This window comes from Lissotriton vulgaris, chromosome 9 (genome assembly GCF_964263255.1).
Source record: "Lissotriton vulgaris chromosome 9, aLisVul1.2, whole genome shotgun sequence".
Classification (NCBI taxonomy): domain Eukaryota; kingdom Metazoa; phylum Chordata; class Amphibia; order Caudata; family Salamandridae; genus Lissotriton; species Lissotriton vulgaris.
Genome location: NC_141697.1, coordinates 251,215,570 through 251,242,857, shown reverse-complemented (window position 1 = coordinate 251,242,857; position 27,288 = coordinate 251,215,570). Strand labels below are relative to the sequence as shown.

Genomic DNA, 27,288 nt, shown 5'->3' with positions numbered 1-27,288 from the left:
TACCGTACAACGTTCATTGGTTCCTTAATGAGGTCTGAGCTCCCATGGCCCTGTCTCTCCCAGCAGTAGGCATGGCTGATTGGGGCTGTGTAACTGAACTGAACTGTGCATTTCAGATTGACCAGTATTTTGCTGTGGCAGCCGGACATGAGCAGTTCAGGCTTCCACGGTCTGCACTGTCAGGGAGCCCAGGAAGCATCAACACAGTCCCATCTGGCTAGGATGGAGTGCTGTTTTCGCCGGACCCAGCCAATCCTAGTACTGCTCTTATTTTGTTCACAAATATAGACTGCATGAGAACAGAGCCTGGATTGGCTGGGTGGGGAGGCATTGCACTTATTTTTCACAAGCCTTGCATGCACTCCGTTACAGCCAGGCAGCGAGGGACCGATGTATTTTTATAGATTCCAATCAATATTGTAGTGGTTCTCCTGGTGCACACACCATGGACAAGTAGGGACCCAGGTAAGTAGCGGATATAGTCTTTATTCTTCTGCCCTGACTCACAGGCATCCTATCCTCTCTCCCCAGTTTCAAATGCCCACTTTGTTCTCCCCTCTAGCTTCATCCATCTGGTAGTAGAATATTCTGGCATTTCATAGGCTAAGCTTTTCAAAATGTGATGGTGGTAAGTTATGCCCCAAAATGCACTTTTTAACTCTTATTTGATGTTTTTTTTATGTGAGACAACTCTTCGGTCCACCCTTGAAAAAGTAGGTCTTGATTGTTTCCCTGACCTACTAAGATACAATGACCAGTTGCACAGGTTGAAGGGGTAACGAGATCACAAGCCCTTACTAGCCAGTTTAATGAGCTTCCAATCTGTTTGCGTTTCAGCCCTCAGCAGGGGGACACCCCTCACCCCCTTGTTTAAGTAGAGAATAAAAAGGTTGTGCTGGGGCTTGAAGATTTAAATGTTCCTTCTTTGGAATTATTCCAATAAAATCACATTAGTTAGTGTAGAGCGTATTTATTGGCTCATCAAGTGAACAGCCAACACGTGTTTCACCCCCTAAGCGGCCAGCAGGCCTGGGGCTTCTTCAGGGCTGTATTATTGAGTGAGAGTTAAAAAACGTGTATAGTGATGCTGTAGTAGGACAAGAAAAATTGAGACAAGTTGTGAGAAAAGTGGTGAGAGAAACGAAAAACGGAGAGAACACGAGAGAGAAAAAGGAAGGAAAGAAGAGACAAGGAAAAAAGAGAAAAGAGGGGAAGAGAAAGGAGGGGAGGGAGAAAGTGGGTGGTAGGGGGGAGGGGGAAAATGGGGGAGGAGAAGGGGCAAGAAGAGGTGAGTGGTGGGTTGAGGAGATTAGTTGAGAAGATGAGGTTCAGAGTGGTTAGGGTGGAGAGGAAATAGTCGGAGTGAGAATGATATAGAGTGTGGTAAAGACAGAAATAAATTATCGAAATATACATATGTACAATAGTATAATTAACATAGTTCGGGAGGCACAATTGACACAATTGGCATATTGAAAATAAGAAACAATGAATTACATGGGAATCATGAATCTATATACATTTCAACAATGAGTGAAATGAAATGAAATAATGAAATGAAATAGGGATTTATAGAGCGCATGGCTGCCCGTGAGCGTCCCAGCGCTAATGACAGAGGTAGTGGCAGAGGAGAAAAGAAATCAGGGAAAGAGACAAGTTTTCAGCCCCTTGCGGAACATGAGATGGTTGGGTTCCGCTCGGGGGGTAAGGGGAAGGGAGTTCCACAGTTTGGGAGCGATAAAAGAGAAAAGACGGCCTCCCGAGCGGGCCTTTTTGATCTTAGGTACATATGCCAGATGGAGATGAGCGGAGCACAGGTTTCTTTTTGTAACATGGTGTCTGATGTTTGAGAATGGGTGGGCCTTTGTTGTGGAGGATTTTATGGGTCAGACAGAGCGCTTTGAAATTAACCCGCTCCTGCACCGGGAGCCAGTGGAGAAGCCTTAGGGCTGGTTTTGCCGAGCTCCTACGGGTAGTGCCTGTTAGCAGCTGAGCTGTTTTGCTGTACAACCACGGGAAGCTCATGATCATGAGCACCTGTCTTTCTGATTTTTGTATTTTGTTTAAGATTTACATTTTGGCACATAAAGAATGGCAAGCAATTAGATATATGAGGAAAAAATTGAGTCCTAATAATATACACCGTACAGCGTTGGTTTCAGCCGAAGAACGCAAGAACCCAAGGGTTATGGCAGACAGGTGAGCGACAGGAATTAAATTGTCCAGTCATCAAGGTATACATTGATATAAATATATATAATAAGTGAAAATAATTGCATGTCAGGAGTGCATATTCAAATAGTCAATTGGATAAAGTACGAGTTTAGACATTCATAAAAAAACAGTTTGTAAATAAGTATTAATCCATTTGTGTACAAATTTAAAAGAAGGGGGGTAAGGGTGATAGTGCCCAATGGACTATCATGATTAAATATATAATATAAACATATATTTAAAGCAAGAAAAATTGTTAGATGATAGTTACATATTGCAGGTGTCCGATCGTCGCGCAGTACAAGTGAGATAATGATTGTAGCGGGACACGCCGAGTAATGGTGGGTAATGGGATGGTTGATATGAATAACAGAAAAGAGGAATCGTAGTGAGAAACTAGGCAACCGGTTCAGTGGTTTAAAATGAATGAACAATGAAAATAGACTCTAATAGCCAGAGTGGAAAGCCTTGTGAAGGGTCGTTAGTGTGATGAGATGATATATTTAAAATTGTGAGCATAAGAGCTGTGCAGAAAATAATCCAGTGTAAAGGGAAAGAGCAGTTTAGTCCTTGTTACGCTTCCCTTAAAGTATATCATTTCATCATGCTTAGCTTGCAAACGTGCACTGCAAACAAAAAGATTGGTGATTCTTATATAAGAGTTGTGACTACCTAATTTTTAGTGCTTGTGAGGAAAAGAAACGAATTGAGGATACAGCGTGCTGGAAAGACAAACTTAAAAATAAACGTGCCGCCAATGACCAGTGAAAGAAGCGAACTTACACAGTGAAATATATTTGAAACATATTTTAAAAAGAGATATCATGAAAGAAAATAACATGCGATCCCTCTGACACCTGAAGTGGATTATGAAGCGATAAAAAGGGAACTTCTAAGTGGGCTTACAAGTATTGATATACTCTTATAGTTCCGGCTTTTAGCGTGGTCAGAAAATTAAACGGTTTAATCTGTGCAAAAAAAGAGGGGGGGGATGGGGAAATGAGCACGGGAGAAACTGTCGGGTGTCTTAGGGCAGCGGGTGGGCGTCTAGGTAGTTGGTAGCTTACCTATTAGTCACTGCGCAATGCCTGGTTTCTCCAATATCGGGTCGGATAGCAAGTTGGTCTAGAGCGGTTACTCTCCGACTATATAAATAATCATGTTAGAAATAGGACTTCCGGTTTGAAAAACCGGAAATGGTGAAGTGCTAAGGCCGTCGCCATCTTAGAGTGGTGAGAGAAGATGATGGGCACTATACTGAAGGGACAGTATATAAGGAATATGATATTTAAAAAACGGTCCAGTGCTGTAATGGGAATAATGGAATTAATATTGAAAATGACATTAGAGGAAAACCAAGGTGGGACAGGGAGGTTTAACTAAATTGGTGATTGTTTGGGGGAAACCTAAGAAGTCTTCGCGGGTGGGTCAATTTAAGACAAAAGGGAAGATGCTCGCCTAACTTAGGCGGTAATCAGAAAGGGAAATATAAAGCAGATCAAATATATGATTATTTTTTGAAAAAAGAAGAATGTGGGGTTGGAAAATATATGCACACAGCCTGGAAAGAAACAGAGTTAGGTGTCAAAGACAATACATTACAGATTAGATAAGCATCATTCGATTCCACTTTCTATGTGGTCATATAAACATTGTATATGCATCAAGGTATATAGTGGCAAAGATGGGTCAAGTCATGATGGGAGTGAAAATTGTCAGTTGGTATCTCTATCAGGGAATGCGCAGGACACTAGTTTATATTCAAACATTCTAGCATTCCTTGAGAATACAGAGTAGAGGTACATTTGATTGCTATTGAAGTACATGGATGGCTAGAGATATGGTGCAAAGGTTCATAGGCATTCATAGTTTCCTAGCCACACATACATTTCCGCATCTTTGTTCAAGCCGTATTCAATAGTTTTATATTTCATGATTAGGAGGCTCTCTCGTCTGCGTAGTCTTTGTTCCCTATTGGCCCCTCTTTTTGTTTGGGGTATCAGTTCCAATCCAAAGACAGTGAAGTCTTTTTTATGTGGATGTTTGTCATGGAAATGTTCCGTGAGCGGGTGTCCAGATTTGTGTTTGTGTATGTTGCGGTAATGTTCTTGTATCCGGATCCTGAGAGGCCTGATAGTGCTGCCAATATATGGAAGGTTGCATGGGCAGATTATAATATAAATACAAAATTTACTGTTACAATCGATCCATTCTTTGATCTCAAAATCCTTTCCTTGTGACATAGACACTTTGGTTGTTTTGCTTATGCTTAATTTGCAGATGTAACATGTATGAAATCCAGGCGGCCTGTCGAAAAAAAAAGTAGAGGGTTGAGGTCTTTTGTGCACAAACTCAGATTTGCAAAGAATGCTTTTGAAGTTAGGCGCTCACCTAAAGGTCATTTCCGGATATGTTTTAATGTAATCAGTTATAGTCTGTGTTTGCTGTAGAAGATGCCAATGTTTCTTGAGTTTGTCTAATTTGCTAATGTCCTGTATTGTAATCTGTGATAAATCTTATAGATGTTTGACTCCTCGATTTTTCTTTTTGTATGAACATTTGTTTTCGTTCCATTTTTGCAACTGTGGTCATTGATTGCTGAAGAAAGGACTCTTTATAGCCTCTTTGGTTCAGTCGATTTATCGTTTCTTCCCCTTTTTCTTTGAAGACCTCATCCTCGCTGCAGTTCCTTCGTATCCGCATAAATTCCCTTTTCGGGATGTTCCTGATGTTGTGTTTCGGATGATAGCTATCAGCGCGTAGAATAGAATTGGCAGCTGTTTCCTTGCGATAGATTTTGCTTTGCAATGTATTGTCTTTAACATATAGAGTGACATCCAGGAAATTTATCTCTTCTTTGGAGGATGTGTATGTTGTTTTGATCCCCCAGGGATTGGTGTCCAGTTTCTCCAGGAATCTTTGTAGCAGTACGTTGTCTCCTTGCCAGATACATTGGATGTCGTCTATGTACCTTCGCCAAAGCACTATATGTGCAGTAAAATCGGCATAGTCTTGATCCCATAGCCAGAATTTTTCCACCTGACTCATAAAAATGCATGCGTATGGTGGCGCAAATTTGGCTCCCATTGCGGTTCCACGCTTCTGTCTATAGATTTTGCAGTTAAAGCAAAAAACATTGTTATTCAAGCAGAACTCCAGCATTTCCAGGGACATTTTGTTTACTTCCAATGAGTTTGCTGGTTGGGTCCAAAGTGCAAGTTGTGCTGCTGTCAATCCATCCAGATGTTCAATAGATGTGTAAAGACTGACTATGTCAATAGTTACAAGTATGAAGTCTGGTTACCACGTGATGTTATGTAATTTTTGTAGAATATCTTTGGTGTCCTGGATGTATGACAGAATTTCCATCATCAGGCCCTGTAATTTTTAGTCCATGTATTCCTCCATATTAGCGCATGGTGAATTTATACCTGCTATAATGGGTCTTCCTGGTGGGGGGTATCTGCCCTTATGTATTTTCGGGAGCAGATACATAGCTGGCATGGTCGGCTTGGCATTAAATAGGAAAGACCTAAGATACAATGACTCACCACTTTCAAAGATCATCAGCTGCCACTGGTAAAAAGTTATTGAAATCTGACCATGAAAAATATTTTTTAAATGAATAAAATACATGATTTTTGTAAACATTATCTGACTAGAACAACTTTATACAACAATTTTGCACAGTAAGCACTGCCCAGAATTCCTCTCTCATGGTTTCGATTTCGGTGTGTCCTGGGGGAATTGTAGACTGATACGTCTCCGTTCATCCAGCTGAGTCATTTATGGACTGTGGCAGGCACGGGAGAAATGTAAACTCTGCTTTCCATTAGGATATAGGTTCTCTCTCACCTCTGCATTGCCGTTTCATGCTTTATGTACTTTAGATTTCTTAAGATGTTATGGTACTATCCTATACTTTCTGAAGGAGGGTCTTTTTATGCTCTACTTCCTTATACACCATTTTCTCTGTCACATTCTTTATGACCTGTTTAAATCTGTTCTGCTATCTGTGTATCTCTGTACTAATCGTGAGCTGCAAGGAGGTGTTTTCACTTCACAAACCTTGGGCAGAGGCATTGGCTGCTCACCTGGTCAAAGGTGGGGGAGCTCTTCTGTCCTCTTTAACCATGGTTATCACGAAAGCTTGAGCTCCTCAGTTTGTCTACTCCATTTTTGCTTCTTTTCCTACTTGAACACACTTCACTACAGATCTTCCCACTACTACCAACCTATATTCTTGGAGATCCTCCTTTGCTAAGCCATGACTCTTTGCTCTCCGCATTTTACAAGCCCTTGCCATGAAATAGAAGTCGATGTGCTGCTTCTCCCATCCCCCCCTTTTCTAAATCGCTTCTCCCATCAGACTACAGTAGTTGCAGTCAACCAGCGTTCTCCAAGGTCCTCCGCCACTGATGGCCCCATACGCAGGTACGTTGGCTTGCAGCCTGTTTGGTCCTGTGGGAGTCTGGATATCACTATGTTATGCCCTTTGCAGCCTCTTCCTGAATGAAGCTTTGAAGCTAACTTTTTATATCCTGACACAACTGACCCAGACGTTACTAGTCAAGCGGCTGCTACACTCATCTGGTCATTCAGTCGGTTCTGTGGTGTAACTGAACTGTATGCATACTGTGCCTCTGCTCTTCCTTGGTTAGGTTACTCTCCACCCGGTCTGTAACTTGATGTCCTCTTTTCTCAAGTCTCCGGTCAAGGTTTTTTAAAATTAAATTATTTTTTATTGAAAGCAAAATACACCATGATGGGAACAGCGTATCCCACCTCCTAAACTCAGTCGTTACCCCTCACTTAACCTCATAGTGGGTGTATACTCATCATACTTCGGTTCATCAACTAAAAATAATTTGTGGTTTGGATAAGAAAAACGTCAGAGGAGAGGAGACACGGGAAGAGGCACAGGAGGTGGTCAAGGAAAGAGAAAAGACAGAGGGTATGGAGGGAAGAGAGCGAGATACACAAGATCGAGGTGTCAATAGTATCAAACACTACCACTTCAAGAACCAGCTCCCAAGAACTGTTACATCTTACAGTGACCACAGGAGAAATGGAAGAGTGCTTTACTACACTCAATCCATTTAGGCCACAACAGCTATAGTGTCACTAAATTAAGTCCAATTGATAAGTTTAGATTGCCCAAAACGAATGCACACCCTCCTGTCCAGATAACATACATTACTTGTCTTGCCAAATCATCAACTTTATAGAACTACACACATAGGCTTGGACTCCCATATTGCAAAGTTCTTTACGTAGGACCTGAAACGGCTGGCATCTGCATTATGTCTGCTCAAAATTTGTGAAAAGGAGCTCTCTATTCTGTCTTCTTGAAGACATTTCCTTTAGGGAAGCTGCTTTCTGCAGGATAGACTCGCTGAGATCTGGGTCAAGGGGAATAATAATAACCGCTCCCCCATGAGCCTGTACATGCAGCCCAGTATCAGTTGATGGCAACTGGATCTCCTTCCTCACCTTGTCCACTCTGCCATCTCTTTGATTTCCAGAGCTTCCAACCTGTTCTCCCATATAATCATGGTATTCTCCACAGTCTCCCTAAAGCCACTCTGTCCACTGCTGTTACTCCTGCTCGCCTGTTTAATTCTATAAATGTGAAACTCTCACTTGTTTACCTTGAATTCCATCTCTTCCAATTGTAACTCCATTTCCAGATTTTTCAACCTGGTCTATTTTTTTATGGTAGAGACTGCATGAGCAGCATGCGTTAGTAATACACTAAATTGTTTACAAAAATGGCTTGGAGTCTGCCCCTTGCTTACCATTCGTTGGGCTTCAGTGTCACTCTTCTTTGCCGCCTCTTAACTGGATGGTGCAGGCCAAGCGTCACTTTCTTTCTTCTCTGGCGCACAGACTAAGTGTAGATTGGTTCTTTTTCATTAGTGTCTCTCCGCGGCTTGCGCTATGATTGAGGTACCCTTTGTGTTTTTAATACCAGCGTGGAAAAAGCGCTGTAAGATGAGTTTTTAAGACTGGTGTGTTTTCCGACAGTAATGGCTGTCCGTGCAAGGGGGCCAGCAAGTAATTGTGATGGGCGTATTAGGTCATTGAGAGGGACCCCTGCGCACATTCCACCTTAGCAACACCTTGGATGATGACTTTTGTGTGTGGGGGGCTTTTAAAAGCTCAAATCATGTCTTAGTTTCAATTCCCGACGTAGCATTTTTTCTTACTGTTTTTTCGCAAAAAGCCCTATAAAGGATGGCTGTTAAACTGATAGGCCAACAAAAATAGACTTAGTCGTACCTAATAGGACACTTTAATGGCTACAGGGCTGTGGAATTTTTGGCACGTCTGTGTTGTCACCAAACAGTATTATTTGGTGTATTTATTATAACTTTTTTTATAGACTTCCCATTGCTAAATGCTGAAATGCAATACATTTTTAACCACAAGCCAATGTATTTTTTTTAAAATACTGATGCCTAATAATAAACGTACAGTGCTCAATTCAGACCCTGATTGGTGCTCGGGATTTTATTACCTGTTATTTTACAGCAGAATGGTACACATTTTGTGAGTCTTTTTAGGATTCATTTTACAGATGGTGCAACAAGATATCTTACTGGAAATTCAGTTCTGGAGTTAGATGCATTTTATTTATTTGTTTTTTTTTCACACATGGGCTTAGTTCTAAAAGGCCCTCAAAGAAGCCCTGTAACCACCTTCATCCAACCACTGTGAAGAGATTACACCTTTCTGCTAAATGGTAGTGGCTAAGATCTTTTGGTCACCACTGACAGATATTTGCTTTACACCACGAGTTAGGACCAGCTTCTAGAGGAATTTATTTATTGCCTTGGGCTACCAACCCAGCGAATAATCGGTGTCTCTCCATTCCATGACTTGTTGGTTATCTTTTTCACCTTTTTTCTGGACGACTTTTCAGAATTTTCACACACGTTTTGATTGACTGACCTTTCCTTCGTCCTGATGCGATCCTTTGGACACTCTGCCTGCCTAGAATCGAAAGGTTGACATCCGGTACAGAATTGTATACTGGAAACTAATGTTACAATAAAACCAGCACAGGCTTCTCCTTTTCTCTGTCCATGCTTGTACTTTATATCCAAATGCATCTTCTTTGGTTGCACTATAAATGTGTGAATTCACTTACAAACCACAATGCCGTCAACCCTGTATGCCTTTGGAATCTTGATATATTTTGAAATCTACAATGTTTCAGTAGGCTCTGAAACTTCAAATTGAGATAATAAAACTCTAATTCTATTAATCCTTTTTATTTAAAAACCTTAAATAAAGCAAGACTTGGGCACCTAAGGTAAGTTAATCCGCACCAACCAATGAGTTTTAGTTAGTACATGTAGATATTGCCCACCGCCATGGGTTAGCTGTCCTAGAAACTCAAAAGTAATTACGAAAACGGGGATAGTGCGACAGATTAATCATAATTAAATAAATCAGTTCATTAAAAAGTACTCCATGGATTTTGAGGTCGTAGTTAAACACATCTCTTTATTGCGCTTAAGCTGCTTTATGTAAAATGCATTGGAACAGTCAACGTGCTCTGCTCACAGATAAAGAGCTTTGTCAGGGCTCTGTATATCACATTCAGTAACCAGTAAAGTCCTTCCTTATCATGCAGACTTCTCATCTAACCAATACTGTTGAAACGACATTCATATGCAGCGCGTTTTCAAATAATGTTATACTTCTGCTGTGTTCCGCAATGTGACTCTCGAAGCACGTTCAATTTGTCGACTTAATCAACTGTTTTATTTTATGTTAATATGTTTCCTCTGTTGTATTGTAATGTAATTAAGCGCATAAAAAGCATCATTTTATTGAGGTCCATTTATTAAATCATCTTGCCATAAAATTTCTACCGAGCTGCTGGACAACATTGCTAAACATTGACCAAGCAAATAGCTCTAATCTCACAGTCAATACACCAGTTTGGCTTTGCCAATGTCGATTCATTATGGTTAGGGCTCCCGGTTTTCCGTTTAAACAGATATTTACATATCAATACAGATTGAAAACTATTTTTCCTTTGTCTGTATTTATATGCGGGAAAATACTACCAAATTTTGCTGCACTGCCATCCTCATGCCGAGTTGCTTCGCCATGCCCCTCTCCCTGATTCTAGGGGTGTCTGCCCACCGTAACGCGAAACGTTTGCAGGGCCCTAGAGCTTGTGGTTTGCTGGAAATTCCTTCCAATTAGGGTTGTTTATTACCTGCTGCTGGGCCTTCTGAGCCAATTGTGATTGGATCCAGACGTCACTATGTGGGCGTGTCACCAGTGCTCTGCTCCCGCCCCCATACCCTTTACCCTTTATTTTTGAGGGTCACCCCCCCTACTTCCTCTTTTTACCTGCACTGTGACCACCCATATTGCAGAAAGGCACCTCCGAATCGCCATTTTTGTTGTGCCTCAGCCCTTCTCTAGGCATCTCCGGGTCTCCACCACTCGAGTGAGCTGTGCGCCAGCCCGCTTCCATTTCAAGTCAAAGGTAAGTGTATTTTACCAACGTATCTCCTCCTGGTAGGGGACAGATGAATGGCGGCTTCACAGTGTACTCCTAGGGACTGGAGTGTTTGCTGGGTTTGTTGTCTGGTTGTTCTTGCAGTGCAGTACACTGTGTCCATTTGTTACATAATTGGTTCTCTGTGAAGAGCTCTAAATACCTTGGGGTCGAGTTTGCGCTATATAAATCTGCAACAAGAACGTGTGGCTGCAAGAATAATCTGGCCACAAAATCGGCAAACACTCCAGCCACTGCGTCTTCACAGCCAAGCTGGGTAAGGACACTCTCCCAACGTCCGCAGTGCGCCGCAAACACGTCCCAAAAACACATGTGAAGAGCAGTACACTGTAACTGCCCCTCTGCACCCAGCAGATATACTGTCGCTGTCTAGCTCTGCCTCTGGAGCTGTTCCAGAGCTGTGCAATGAAGGTTACTGCAAGAAATGGAAACCAGCATTTATACTGCAATAGGTCTCGCCTTATTAAAGTTTGAGCTATTGGCATTGCTAAGGAATGCAACTCAAACTTTAATAATGCGAGACCTATTGCATTGTAAATTATTATTATGGGCTGAACTAATCCCACAGTCACCTATTTCAATAAAAAAAAGTTCAGATTCAGTGACAGAAATGCAATTAAAGTAACGTTATAGTTCCATATCTGAAATATTATTAGCTACATAACCATAACTCCCGCAGTGTGATGTTCATGGAGGACAGCTCACTGCTGGCACACACCGAATTCACAGACCTCATCAACTCACACACACCACTTCCCGAACAGCATACTTTACTGGCCCACACATCATATATTGAGACACACATCTGCAGATAAACGCCACAGTGGCACGCACAACATCTACTGAAACGTATAGTTTAGTTACACACCATGAACGGGCACAACCATCTACTGACACAAACTGCATCTGCCGACATACATCAAATACGTGTTCATCTATATACACGTCATCTACTGACACGCCATTTACTGATTCACCTATCAGCAGCTGATACACACCACAAACTTTCACACACATACACACATTCGTGACTCACAAATATACTGATACACGCCATCAACTGACACACACTCTACTGACTCACATATATTCTGATACACAAAATCAACTGACACACAACATGTACTGACTAACAAACTGCTACATACCATTAACTGGCACACAGCCTCTACAGGCTCACACATCTACCGATACACACCAAAAAGTAACTCAAACCCTCAAATGACTCCCACTTATGCACCCCATTAGCTCACACATACACACACATTACTGACCCACACACATACTGATAAACATCAGCTCTCATACACAGTTTTGACTGACACATATACTGATACACACCAACAACACACACCCTCTACTAAGCCCACACATTATACTGATACACACCACCAAATCACACACCTATTCTACTGACTCGCACATACACTGATATCCACCACCAACTCTCTCTCTCACACACTCTTTTGACTCACACATACTGATATCCACTACCAACTCTCTCTCTCACACACACTCTCACACACACACACACACACACACACACATACTGATGGGCACCATCAATCACCACACACTTTCTATTGACTGTCACTAAATCTGCTGCTACATACACACCATCTACTCGTGCAGACTACCAATTGTCACATGCACAACATCGACCTAATATTTACCATCTGAGCAGACTCCTCTCCTTGTAGACTCACACAGTGCAAACTAACACGCGCAGCATCTACTGACACAGGCGTCTACTCATAGAACCGACTCACTTAGTGTCACTGATACACACACCAACTGTGAACCAGCATGGTCAACTGACACACGTCGTCAACTTGCATCCATCAAAACAGACGTGTTAAGTGAGACAAACACAATACCAGGTGACATGCAAATTGCATACTCTGACGCACAGTCCACCCACTCACACTACACACCTACTGAAACAGATAGCAACTCATAGACATACCATGTGATACAAACACACATTACCTAGTGACACACACACAGACATCTACTCACAGACACATCCAGTGATACAAACACAGAGTAACTTGTGACACACAGACATCTACTCACAGACACATCCAGTGATACAAACACAGAGTAACTTGTGACACACAGACATCTACTCACAGACACGTCAAGTGAGTGATACAAACACACAGTACCTAGTGAGACACAGATAGCAAGCACTGACACACAGACTACACCACCTCATACTGACAGTCGGCGCCTACTAGCCACAATCTACTCTGACACATCTAACGGTGCAAACGCTGTGTCTGGTGACCCCCGCTGCATCTTCTGACAAGGACACGCGTGCACTGACGAACCCAACCCTCCATAGACGCATGTGGCGGTGTTGTGTCTGCGAATTGTGGTGACTCTGTGGTTGTGATACATTAGTTCATGAACACGATGTCGATCAGTAGACGTGTAATATATTGCATGGTGCCACCCTGGGGTGTTGCACAAGTGCGTTTGCATGAGAAAAGCGTGTGTGTGCGTGAGAGAGATGCGTGCATTTGCGGTGACCCCTGCCAGAGTCTGCAGGCTGCAGTTCCTCTCCCCAGCTCCCAGGACCCGCACCAACTAATGCCCCCAACCTATCCCCCTTTGCTGTCCCAGTCCCCCCTCCCTGGGCACCTTGTCCGGATGCACACATAATGCGAGCCGGAGTTAACGTGACACATTACATGTTCGTGTCACCGCTGTCTGTTAGGATTTTTCCAAACGCAAAGAAGTGGCGTTGAGGCATTAGGTGTATATTAAACAAAACAGACATTTATGGGTGCCTAAACTTCTGAAAAATGGGGGATAGCTCAGAAAAGTCTGGGCCGCCCTGCAGTGTTGTCTTGTCTGTCGGGCGTAGGGGTGTACATGTCGCTGAGACCGCCACCCTGCCCACCCCAGCCCCGTCAGCCCCAGCCCTGCATCCGTTGTTGTAGCATAACAGACACTGGAGTTACTAACGCGGTTACATGCAAGCCGGGTGAAAGAGCACTAGACGAATCATACTCTGCCCGTGTGTCTAATCCACCCAATACCTTTTTATGGTTGGAAGTGGGAGTCGCTCCCCCCGACACCTTCCCTCCCGATCAGTGAGCGGAAATAAAGCCACATCATTCATTCTAATTCACAACTATTTATACATATTCTGTATGGCCTGGCCCTCCAAAATGCTTTCATATCGTATTTAACCTCATAGATGCTATTAAACATTCCTCCCCAGTGCTGCGCTGTCCATTGGAACTAGTGCTGAATGGACGTCCAATGGTCGTGCGCAGCACTGGGGAGGTAGTGCTGCCGTCGGCCAATGCACCGAGGCAGCACTTAAGGGGTTAAAAACAAGTCTCTTAGCAACCATATAAACAAGCAGCACTGGAAGTGATTGCGAAAGCGATCGCGATTGTAGACAAAAAAACCACGTCCGCGTGGTGCTCCCCACTGCGAGCCATATGTCTTCAATTATCGCACCTGTGTCTGCACACGGTAATTGAAGACATATGGGCTTTGGTGCGCGTAACAGACACCAATAGGCCATGGGCAGAGCAATGCACCCGCCTTTGGCCTATTGCGTGCTCTGTTTAAAGAAAACACGCACGCAAAGCCCAATAGCGGAACCCAAAAGGAAAAGCACACGCACGATTGTGTGCAATTCCAGGGCCTGTTTTCAAACCCCCGACAAAAGGGCTCGCCTGCGTGACAGCATCGCGAGGGGCAAGCCCTAAAAAGAGGGATTGTAGCCAGGCGTCTGAGTGAGCTGTAAGAAATATGTTGAAATACTAATACTACAGCTGTAGTGAATTATGTGAAAACACACAGACCTATTTGAGTTTTAATGTAACAAAACTTCCCACCCTGTGAAAAAAAACATGTTTCATATTTGCCTCGCGAAGATTTATTCATTTGTGGATTTTTTTGTCTTTTGAAAGCCCTATTGTATTAATATTTCAATTTTTTTTTTTTTTTTTTTTTTTTAGAAGCCAGCTTTTGCACAAGGGAGGGCCAATCCCTCATCTCTGTTAGCTCCATGCAAATTGTCATTGGTCTCTTTAAAAGGGTACATTTTAGGAGTTCATTTTCTCCATGACGGCCCCTTCCATGTCTCATGGCAGCTGCCAAGTTGTAACTGGACTGATAGGCTAGGGCAAGTACATGACTGTGGCTGATTTCCACACTCTGACACTATTGTAAGATCCTATTAGTTTGTATTAAAATGCAAATATAAATTGTGGTAGTACTGAGCTGTTGATAGCCTTAAATAAATGTAAAATACTAGCTGCAGCGTTGTCTTTTGATTACGGAAAAAAGAAATGTGGATATATGCAGAACAAATGCCCAAAAAATAAATACAGATAAATACAGACGGAAATGGCTTTTTCCAGTTAAACTACTTCAGGGCTTCCAGACGTTGAGCAAGTCCATTCGCCATTATGATCTTTTTTTGGCAAATTAAAACCCCAAGGATGAAGCATTACACCTGGCTAGGCATGTTCCGGCTTACCTGGCGTTTCTTTTAAATAGGTTTGCTTTATGTGGAAGATGCGCACAGGACACACAGACTGCATTCGTACAATGGGTAATTCCCTCTGGGGCATATCAGTGATTTATTGCTTTTGTTTTGTTTGTGAAGGTTTGGAGGGTGCCATTCCCGATGTCCTAGATCCTCCTGATCCTCCTGTCAGAATTTCTGAGGTTTCACGGTACAGTGTACCTCCTGGTTCACCTGGCGGCTGGTCCGTGCCAGATCCTTGATGTGCCATGGTCAACACAGCCACAAATTTATTGCATACCCCAGTATTACTGTTTTTATTACCTAGTCATTTCAAGCAAGTACTACCTGACCATAGTCCCTTCAGATTGCTTTATTACGTGGGTGTACAAAGTTCAGTGTGTGTGGGGTGTATCTGGGATATTTACCATTCATTTTAAGGACCAATCCCTTATTGCTAATTGGCTCCCTTCACCTTATTCTGTCATTAATAGTTTCAGCTTACTGTCGCATGGAATGGAATACAGAAGACATTTTGTTGGCAAACCTCGTGATTAAAATCACGACTGCCTCCTTAATTCAGCATGCTCTGAATGTAGCTCTGGGAAGGCCTCAGTTTTTAAATGTACTTCACCCTCCAGTGTTTGCACAATATATCAGATACTTACTTGCAGGGCGTTGGGTTGGGTCTAGTTTTTTTTTTTTAAACACAGGATAAGGATATTAAACTCTTCCCTCTTGATTGGCCAGCTAATCTGTTTCGGGGTTCAGCTTCCTATGTGTTAAGCTAGCATGATTCCCGTCCCTTGGAACAAACATAAGTGCAACCTGTTACCTGTGAAAACCTTATTAAATGGCTCAACTCTTTGGTTCTTCCTTAGATCCTGCCTATGTGCCTGATGACTTTCCAGCAGTTTCTCCATTACTCTAGCAGCCGTCCCTCTGATGCTAGAACTACTAAATCAGGTTCTTTTAGGCAGCTTTTTTTTGCCGGAGCTGAAATCTTTTGAACAAGAGAGCTGCAGGGTGGAAAGGAAATGGCACTAGAAATGAATGAATGTTGGATTTATAGAGCACGTGGTTACCCTGAGGCGTCCCAGCGCTGTACCACTGGGGAACCCGTCCCGGCTTTCCCTGTCCCTTTACTGGGCATCCCCAAGGTGCAGCCAGGCATCCCCGGCGGTGATGGGGCCGGAGTGGAGATTAAGCAAGCTATTGCCCAGAGTTGCAGCGTGGGACCCCATGGTTAGAGTGGCACCGAGGTGAGATTTATCGGGCCCGCTGACATTGGTCCTGCACCCGGCCGCATCAGGAATTGAACCCTGGTCCTGGGCCGACCTCTGCCTCCGGGTCTGCCGCCTCTAACTGTTGAGCCATACTTCTCCATACTATCCTATTTGTTTCTGCCATTATAAAACCCTGCTCAAAGCTTTATTATCAAGCTATAAAAATTACAGAAGTGGTGTTATTAGCAAATTGGAGTAAGATAGTGTGTGGAGTCTCGATGTTTGTTTCCTGAGGCATTGTATAACTTGTTTAAAATATAGCTACATTTCCCTTGATCCGCCCAACGTGATCTTGTTTCCCTCCCCAACCCAAACGTTTTGTGATTGCTTCCTTATTTCAGGCAAATGTTGTGGTGTTGCCTAAACCTATTCAAGAAGGGAAATGAGGATTACGGTCAACATAGCACACTACCTCCCAATTGTTAGTCAAAACCTCTGGTGTGCGGTTCCGAAAAGTGGTCCAAATGATCTTTTATGTTAGGAGGACCTCACTAGGGTCGGATACAGCATTAATATTTAGGAGCAAGTGCCTTCATCCACCAAGTTAGTGGCATGCTTCATCATATTCACCTCGTGGAGTGGTGTGGCTCACTGGTTGGAGGCGGCAGACCCGAGAGCAGAGGATGGCCCGGGACCAGGGTTCAATTCCCGACGCGGCAGGGTCGTGGACCAGGGTCAGCAGACTCGATAATTCTCATCTCGGTGCCTACTCTAACCAGGGATCACACTCGGCAACTCTGGGCATTAGTTTGCCTCATCTCCACAACGGCCCCCCCACATACGCCGGGGATGCCTGGTTTCACCTTGGAGATACCCAGTAGGGACCATCTCACAGGGAAGCCAGGACGGGTTCCCCAGCAGTCTACTGCGCAGAGATACTCCTTCGGGAGTCGATTCTAGCACATTACAAACCCACAATTAATGAATTAATTAATATATATGCCATATACTCCTCGTAGGCTCCTAAAACATATACTGCCTCCACAGTCCATCCCTATATCCGACAGTTGACTGATCCTAATACACTAGGGCTCCCTCTGGTACCTAACTTCATCTTGTTTTTAAAACTGCCATTTCCCACTCTTGCATCCAAAAAAGTGCAGTGAGCTGGAATACCATCATACCAATGAATGGATTCTCTACCATATTTCTCATCTGTTTGCCCACCACATTGCTGCTTTTATCTCTACTTGAAGGTATGGTTCCCTCTGCTTCAACCAGGCACCAGTTATTTGCTAAACTAAAAAAAAAAACGAACTGAGATTCCTGTCTCCAGCAATTGCAGACCAATTGCTGGCCTTCCATTTAGGCATCTTTCACAGCCGCCTTCATGCTTGCCTTCATTATTTCTCTCTTCCCCAAGATGCCGTATGTCCTTTGCATTGTGCACAACAGATTCAGTTCTGTTGGAAATTATAAATCTCCTATAAACCTTTAACACCTTGCCTGCGGCAGGAATTCCAGCCCGGTGCTGGACATTCCAATCGCAGGCGTGGTTGTGACGGAACCCAGCCGTCATGCGCACAGGCCACCCGTGGCTCATGACGGCTGGGTTCCGTCATGAGCATCGAAGGGGTTAAAAACAGTGGTTAAAGAGATGCTCTAGTTAGATCAGCAATGTCATCACTTATCTTTTTTGAGATGTCCGTGATATCATAAATGAAGGTATGAGTGATGTAATAGGCGAGGTCAAAAATAGTGCATGGCGAGGGCGCAAGTTATAGTTAGCTCTGCTATCTATAACTGGTAAATTTCTGTGTGTGTTGTTTTTTAGTTCAAAACGTTAATATCTCTAACATATTTCCCTAACTTTGTTACTTTAACCTTTTTGGGTTTTTTTTAACGAAAAAAATAAAATCTATAAATCACTATAATTATACATACGCACACTTGCCTTAGCTTACCTCTACTTATCATGCATTGAAAAGCCTGCATGGTAAAGGGTGTTTCCCCTACCACCTGTAGTTACGATAATTTGAGTTTTGTTCACGCTTCATGTAATTAGATTTTAAGACCGGCCATAATGCCAGCTTTTCAATGTTGCAGGTGTTATTAGATGCCTTGTGTAGTGAAATGTTTCCTATAGTGATAGTTGCGTCAGTGTGTCTATATTTCTCTCTTTAGCCCAGCATGAAGTGCTACACGGAGGAGATCTTCGGCCCCGTCTTGGTGGTTCTGGAAGCTGATACATTGGATGCGGCCATAGATCTCGTGAATAAGAATCCTTATGGAAATGGAACAGCAATTTTCACCACAAATGGGGCTACAGCTCGCAAATACAGCCACATGGTTGACGTTGGGCAGGTATGATGGTGGCATTTTCTTCGCTGTTCGCTGGGGCATGGCCACAATGACCTGCACTCAGTGCAAGTCAATGATCTGTTTTCTGCCATGTGCCCAAAGACATACTCTATCCTATGTTTGTGCCACAGACTTGCTGACATACTGCGCCTTTGAGTGTACACAGTGTTTGTACAGACTGCTGTAGCTTCCGCACACTGCTGTCTTGTTTCTGTGTGGGATTTGCTTACATAGTGTATCATGTTTGCACATACTTCTCTTGTGCATGTTCGTAAGACATGTGCACTTATCTCTCCTCCTTGTTCACTGTGCATGCACTTTTTCTTGTGCTCCTCCCTTCTGTGTATTTGACAGATGCATACTATACTCTAGTTTGTGTATGTGTATTGGACCATTGTGCACCTCCTTTTAAATGTACATGAGAGCTGCACACTTCTATTTCCTATGCTTGTGTAGAGATATTGCAGATATTACTTTCACATACATGTACTTGCGTACAACTAATTTGTCATGGGCTGTGTTTTTAGGGTGCTATTGCGCATTCCTAGGTGTGTTCTGGATACCAGCACATAGTAGATCCTCATGCGCACAGAGCCTGCATCCTTATTGTTTTTGTATTTACCACCTTGCACCTGTGCGCTCATGCATCTTTTCACCCACCAATTGACTGATCCCTACATTCAACTTCTTTTCCATCCGCAATACCACATACAAACTCACCACTCATTGAAGTGGAACTTTCAGTTACCAGGCAGGCTCGTTGGCTCTAATGTTAGTTTTTGAGGTGTGTGAGTTCACTTCCTGTAGTGTGACTGCTAGTCTGAGGGGTGAGAGAGTGTAGTCAGGTGTGTGTTACTATCCTGTTTGGCGGGGATGCAAGTGGTAGCAGGAGTGTGAGAATGCTTCCGGCACTGGTACTGTAATGGGGGTAGGACAGGACCACTTATCCAATAGTGCGCTACAACATTTTCCGCATATTTGTGGATTGCCACATATTCCACATAATCTATTATCTGCGGCATAATCTGTACGTCGTGGCAACAAAAAAAGATATATTTCTAGGTCAAACCCATCAAAAGCTACTAAAAATGCAGCAACATGTATTGCCTCTTAGTGCGAGGGCCTTCGTAACGTTTGACTGGTGAACTCTCGTACTTACTGCTATCTTTGGGGGTTAAGTTGGTCTCAATGGGCTGAAACCTTTGTCCAGATAATGTTAACATATGTGAAATTGTTACACATTACGTCGCATAATTTCTTTTTTTGCTGCATAGTTTAGTCCACCTGCCTGCAGAATTTGGTCCTTTTCTTAATTCCAGTGGCCCTGGTGTAGGAAGGAGTGCTCTCTCTAGTATACCCTGTATGTGATGAGTGCCAGAATGTTTCTGGTAGTGTGCGACTGCTAGTCTATGGGAGGTGTGCGAGTGCTGGCTACATTTAGGGTTTTGTGCTTTTTCACCATAATGGCTTTAACAGTTTCTTCATGTTTTATTTGAGGCCATGGTTGAAGCCACTCAATGTGATGGTCCTTCTCTTAAAAGCACGCTCCTGCAGTGGTTTCTAAGCAGGGTCCTCTTCTCTGCATGCACAGCTGACTCTCTGCTTTCCCTGGTGAGGCAGCCAAAAGATTAAGTAGAGGTTTAATGACCCAAGATGTCCATTTATTTACTTTTGAGAAGTGCTGCCCAGTGAAGCGACTGGTGGCAGGCCACTCCTACCTACCACCATACCTACCGCTGGGATTGGTAAACCTGCACATCATGTGCACAACTGATTGTGTTTATTGTTGTCAACAAGCATCAGTCCCAACAGTGTTGGCTCCCTCCCCTGGACTGCGGTTGCTGCTTGGAGGCACCTATGTTCTACTCTGGACTCGGACACCCTCCACGCTTGCACAACTGTGCAGCAGTTTCACACAATCTGACACTGCTGCCAGTGCACCAATCCCGAAGCCACTACAGCTCCCCTGAGTGCACATTATCTTAGATTGTACGTGTGCCAAACTGTCGTTGCCATGCTGGGTGCATGTATTGCTGGTTCGCCACTTGGCAGGATCACTGTACTGTTGATGTGCCTAAGTGCTTCCGATTGAGCATGCATTGAGTACCATACTCTGACGTGAGATAAATCAGAATAGCGCTGCATACATCCCACTTATTGGTATTGACAAATGAGGTGTAGGGCCAGTGTTTCTGGGTGCAGTGGCCAAAATACATAAAACGCTCACTGCTGAGAGAGAGAGAGAGAGAGAGAGACAGACAGACCGCACGCCACTGTGCTTTGGGTCTTTCTTTACTTAAAAACAAAATGACAATTCCGTTTGGATGTAGTGATTATCATGAGGAGTAGGGAATGAACAGCGTGTCCTGTTTCGTCTACCAGCTCTGCTGGCTCTGGGGCAGTGGGTAACAAAGAACCTCCATTTCAGTTCATGCCGGATGTGAGTAATGGTTGGTGGGATGGATCCGACAGTCTGATGTTAATGGGCTCCAGCTGTGGCAATTAGAGTATTGCATCTTCATGTCGTATGGCAGCTTTGCTCGAGGTCCCTTAGTGAGCACCAAGTACACCCCTTTAGCACTTGCTCCTCATTGTGGAAAAGGCAGAGTAGTCGAATGCTTACTCGTGGACGTGGCTGGGGGTAGAGACTCAGGACTCTCAAAGTACACAGTAACACTTTGGATTTCCAGCTAGTGCTTTTACTCCTAAAAGGAAAAAACGCACTTCAGCTTATTCACCACTAAATGCTAAATACAACACTTTAAATGTACACAATAAAAGCCATGCATCTCTAACTCCTCCTGAACTAGAGATCTGTGTAAGGCCTGACTGTGCTAACAATGTAAAGCCCCTTTCTACTGTGTGTGTGTGTGTGTGAGAACAGTGAATCCTTCTTGTTAGATCTCATTGTTTAAAACTCCTTCTTTTTGTAATAGCCGCTTCTGTTTTTGGCTAGTGGTCTGCATTAACATTGCCTCGATCCATTATGAGCAATGGAACTACTTCGTAGACCACTAACAACTGTTCCAGTGCCTGCAAAGAAGATCAACAAAGGGGCAAAGTTTAAGCAAATCTCAATTGCTACGGTTTTATGACTACATAAGCTCTGAGATTAGCCAGATGTGTATCTACTCAGGCCTAAAAATGCCTGTTTAGTGTTTGCGCTTGTCTTTGCATAAAGCCTGTGCAGTGTACTGCCCAGCCCACTTATTTAAATATATATATATATTAATGCCTACGCCACTCCTTTATTTGTACACAGTACATACACATGGATGTCTCCTCCTGTTGGGTGATTCCCCTGCATGCCAGAGATGTTTTTCTTGCGCTCTCATCTGTCTGCGGAGTCTGCGTGCACTTATGTCTGAAACACCTGTGCATGTGCATGTTGCTGTTGTGCAGGCCCATCAGCTTTTCTGATACTGCTCTGGTAGATTTACAGGGTTTCTGCTAATACTGTGATCTTTTTTCTCTTACAGGTGGGTGTAAATGTTCCTATCCCTGTCCCACTGCCAATGTTTTCCTTCACTGGCTCACGATCCTCCTTCAGGGGAGACACAAACTTCTATGGCAAACAGGTAATCTCCACAAGAATTCGTGGGTTGAAGTTGTGCCTGGTTGGTTGAATTCTTAGTTATGAAAAAATAAAAAACAATGGGATTGTATCCTCTATGTGCATGTGGTAAGCCATGGTGGCAGAGGTAAACACTTGGCCCCTCATTACCGGTGGCCCTTTAAATCTGGTGGGCCTCCTAACAGTTACTGGGCCCATCCGCATTAGTTCAGTGGGAGCACCTCTGCTCAGTGGTATTGTACCCATAGATTTCACATGCTTGAAGGCGGTGAAGTGCCGATAGAATACCAAGGAAAAAACCTTTGGAAATCTGCACGAGAAAACCGATTTTCACTTATTTCCCCACACTCGTAATCACTGTTATTTCCCCTTCCTGCAACTGCCAAGATCCCTGGTAACGGTAAATCAGGAGGATGGGATGGGGCGGGAGGGAGGGAGGGAGTAACCGGTATTTTTATGGGCCACTTGTAATGAAGGCCTTGGTTGGTGGGTGTTTAATTCTTCATTCTCAAGTAAGGGCCACTCGCTGTGTCTGGATTTACCTTCCCTTTGAAACTATAGCCATTCTACCTTCTCCTAGATCTAGAGTATAGCTCTTGTGTCTATTTGAGCTCATGCATAGGATTTTGTTGTGGGAAGGTTTAGTGTCTTATGGCACTGTCCACTTGCGAGACCCTCTTGTAAATGAAGTTAAAGGTGAAGTAGCAGCTATGGTGTAGCCAGTGTCTGCATCTTCGCAGCTGGACTGGAGGGGGTCACGTAACCACTGATGGGGTTCCACTTCATGTTTTGATTTGATTCCAGGCGCTGCAGAGCCAGGGTGCCACACTGATGCTTGTTGCAGAACTGCAGTTTTTCCGCCTCTCTGTATACTTTTGTGATGGACCCCTTGCTCCTTAGCTCTTGGCCAAGCTGCGTTTCAACCTAATAATTAATGGAAGACACTCCTGCTCTGGAGGGTTCATTGCATGCACCCTGCGGAACTTGGCATTCTAGGTGCCAGTAGGTTTCTTTAAAGGTCCGGCCAGTGCGCCCATTGCCCAAAACCTACAGTTACATGTTATCTGATTGTAGAATTGGGCATAGAGGTCAGTGGATGCTAGGGTCTGTTTGACTGGAGTGCGGGTGGGACTCTTGTTGGGATGTGTTCCTATGCCAATGGCATAGCCTGTATTAAACTAGTATATTTTGCCTCGGAGTCATTTCTCTGCCCCCTTGGGATTCTCGTGGTTGGGCACTGAATTGAATCTAAGAGGGTCCCAGACAACCCTCTCAAGGAACAGCTTCTAGGCCTCATCCACAACGCATGGTCTATCCTGCTACCACCGCATGGAGAGAGACGATGCAAATGACAGGCCTGGTACAAGGGAGATGCAGGACATAATGTAGCTTGAAACCTGCTGATTGAAACATGAACTGCTAAGTTATCACAGAGCAGTGGCGTGTGAGCTGTAATGCTTTGTCATAGCCATAACAGAAGTTGCTGGAAAATAAGGTAAATTAGTAATAAATGTGTTTTAGAAACTACTGATTAAACAAAATCCCTCTACGTCCATCAGCATGTCTGTGTGTGATTATCCATGCTGACTCCTAAGAAGAGGGTAGGTAAATGGGGGGGAAGAAGTTCTGAAATACACACTTATTCTCTTCGCACTGCGGTCTTCTCTCAAGGCCCCATAAGGATCGGCCGCCGTGTGACACACATACTGCTGGGACATAGTGTGTCTTTCCTAGAGTAAACGGGTGACATGGGGACCAGTTCATTGCAACATTGAAAAGGCTGTGAATAATTAATGGGATCGAACACTACGCTCGGGTTGACTTCCAAATTTTGACTACAAATTTTAAAAATAACACAAAAAAATTGTAATTCGCCACCAGTTCATAATTAATACGTAACACTATAGTTAGTCTGCTTATTAATAATTGCAGTATGTAGTTGGTAAACCATTGCATTCCCTGGCACCTGGAGGTAGGGGGTGGATGGGTTTACACATTGGCATTGTGTAATGATGTGTACCTAGTAGATTTCTGTTGTAGGGCGGTGGAGCCTTGCTTGAAAATGCCTCAAGCTTTCTGTAGAGTGCTGCACGTCACCACCAATCATTTACCTGCATCCTTTTTTTCACCCTTCTGCAGGGCGTGCAGTTCTACACCCAGCTAAAGACCGTTATCTCCCAATGGAAAGAGGAAGATGCTACCGTTACCAGCCCTGCTGTTGTGATGCCAACCATGGGTCGCTAATTCCTCTAGATGAACCAACCCTTTCTACATAGACCGATGCTGACATCCTTGGAGCAAAGCGACCACTAACAACATTATGCCTACCTGCTGCTAGTCATTGACTGTCCTAGTATCCAGCATTTTGTTTGTTCTCCTTTCATTTGTTCTCCCCTGCTTCCCCACATCATGCACTGTGCTTAGAAAGCAAGTGGATGTATGTGAGGGTTGGTGGCAAGGGATCTGGCTGCTCTCTTTTAGGGTTCAGGTTCACCTTACAACCTAAGTTGAACTTAGGGGTAGTTTTGATTAGGTGCAGGTATATATTATTCTGCTGTAGATGAACAATTCCTTGGGACATCTTCTGCTAGAGGCGCTGCCTAACCTTGACCTCATTTAAAGGCTGATGTGGTGTTTTGTTCTATACATCCTATATAGCTCACTACATCCCACTGATGGGACCAGAGGGGCCTGTGTGATGCATTGTTGTACTTCTCCAGTACCGCTGCAATTTTTGTCTTTATTTTTGTAAAGATGCCTAGAAGGCCCACACTAATTGTCCTTTTATTCTGGATTTTAACCAAGGGCTCAATTGAAGTGATTATCCAACAAATTTACTTGCTGTCTAAATCCTAAATGTATCATGAAGGACTGGCAAAGGAGTAGATCTGATCTCTGCAGAGTGATCCCTAGGGACAGATTATACACGAACGCTTGGGAGAGTTGCAACTCCAAAGTACAAATACAGTGTACTTCATAAGAGTGAAAGCCCCTCCTGATAATGGGTGCGAAATTGTGGGAAAGTAATGCTTACTTGGAAAAACCTCAGATTGGTCTGGGTGTCTGCTTAATTCATTTCTTCTATCAGAGTAGTGGTTGAACTTCTCCAGATCTCAAAAGAATAAGAGCTCTCACCACTTGTTATCGAAGCCATGGTGAAGCTCTGTGCTGGTGAGTCGTGCGCTGCATTGTTGTGGTGCTCCGCTCTTGTGAGACTGTCTTAGTGAGGCCCTGCTCTGCTGAAGGATCTTTTCCCTGATGGGGTCCAGCCTTGAAGAAGCTTCACCCTGATAATTGGTGCAGTGCCCTGCTAAAGCTCTTCACCCTTGATGAGAGCTGTACCTCTCTGAAGCTCTGCCTAGTAGAGAGTTTCCCTTGTTAATCATGTTCTTAGTACAGCTACCTTGCTGCTTGCTGCATATTTTTATATCCCTTTGTAAAGGTTTGGGTCTCATTTCTGGCTCGGTTACATGCTGGGAATGTGAAATGTTTTTACTCTAAATGAATAGTTCCAGCTTCGTAACCCACTTTCAGCAGAATGTACTTGGACTCCTTTATGCTGACAACTAACTGGAGGCCGCAGCTCCTCAGAAATCCGCTGACCTACAACGATGCTGTGAATATCTGGCACAGGCCACTGATATACTTTCTCCCCTGGTGACCAGGTTTCGCTGCACCAAGGGTCTGCAAGTCGTGTTTTTTCTAATTTGAACAATAACTGAAAATAAATCACAGGTACATCCATTTGTGAGGGACAGGCTGATTTGTCTTTTTGAGCATCTTGGGGCAACTGTAAATATTTGTATTGGTGCCAATGTTGCAGAAACTGGATGAGTGAAGTTCTTGCGCAGAAAGCTGGGAGAGGGAAGGTTTTCCTGCTGTTTGGGGAAATGGTCCTTATTCCTCGTGCAATGGGCATAAGGCACCTATTGCACAGGAGGGTACAAGGTTCATTTATTCGAATGAAGTTGTTAAGCACGAAAGGCTGACGGAGCCCAGTACAGAAGGATCACTGGTATCTCTCCATGAAAGAACGTACATTCAGAACAGTTAGCAGTAATGTGCAGAAAGATAAAAGGCAGATAAAGCAATTTGCAACATATGCAGTCGATAATGTCATAGCAGATAAGCAAGGTTAGAAATGCAGATAAGCAAGGTTAGAAATGCAGATAAGCAAGGTTAGAAATACCCTCTTGTGCATATTTATCGTGGAGCAAGGTGAAAACTCGAGCAAAGCAATCCAGAAGTGACAAACTTCCTCTAAAACAGCCAGCTAGCATGGGTCTAAGTCAGGCTCCTGCTACTCCCTGTGGCGCATAGAGGCCCCCAAACCTTCAAAGGAAGGGTGGGGGTGCATTCAGCTGAAGGTCAATAAATATCTGTTAGATATGGGAGACTGGGGGGAAGCGGGGGGAGTACGTAATCTTTCTGCAGGGGCGTCCATGTTGCTTTAAGTCACTGCAGAGCTAAGAAGGACCTTTTTCAGAAGGTGGCAGCTACTTAGCCAGTTGCCAGGTAAATACTAAATGTTCTATGCTGTTTATCTGGCAACCCAGTAAATAGCAAGGTTTATTTGAACTGTTTGGCCAGGCGCCCTCAAAACCCAAGACTAAACAATTTACCCGGCTGTTGTCTAAATAATAGAGATTATTCATGATGTGGCCAGCTGTTCTGCAAAAACAAACAGCTATTTACCCTGCTGCTGGCTAGATCGTGCTAAAATACCCTTAGGTCGACTAAGGCAGCGTCGACGCCATTACCGTCGACGCCATTACCGTCGACGGCAGTACCATCGACCATACCGGATCCTGCCAGTGTGGCTACATCGACTTCTTCTACGTTTGCCTCACTGCCTTTGTTGCCATTGTCGTCC

At 43.8% G+C, this 27,288-nt stretch overlaps 1 protein-coding gene across 1 annotated transcript in view; it reads left to right on the top strand.

Annotated features, from left to right (window-relative positions):
• The window catches only part of ALDH6A1 (aldehyde dehydrogenase 6 family member A1), a 105,701-nt gene extending 79,542 nt beyond the window's left edge, over nt 1-26,159 (top strand). Inside the window, exons 10-12 of the mRNA XM_086937475.1 lie at nt 18,665-18,844; nt 22,321-22,419; nt 24,555-26,159. Coding sequence (XP_086793601.1) covers nt 18,665-18,844; nt 22,321-22,419; nt 24,555-24,659 — 384 coding nt within the window. The 3' untranslated portion in view covers nt 24,660-26,159. The remainder of the gene's footprint in view (nt 1-18,664; nt 18,845-22,320; nt 22,420-24,554) is intronic.
• The last annotated feature ends 1,129 nt before the right edge of the window (nt 26,160-27,288 follow it).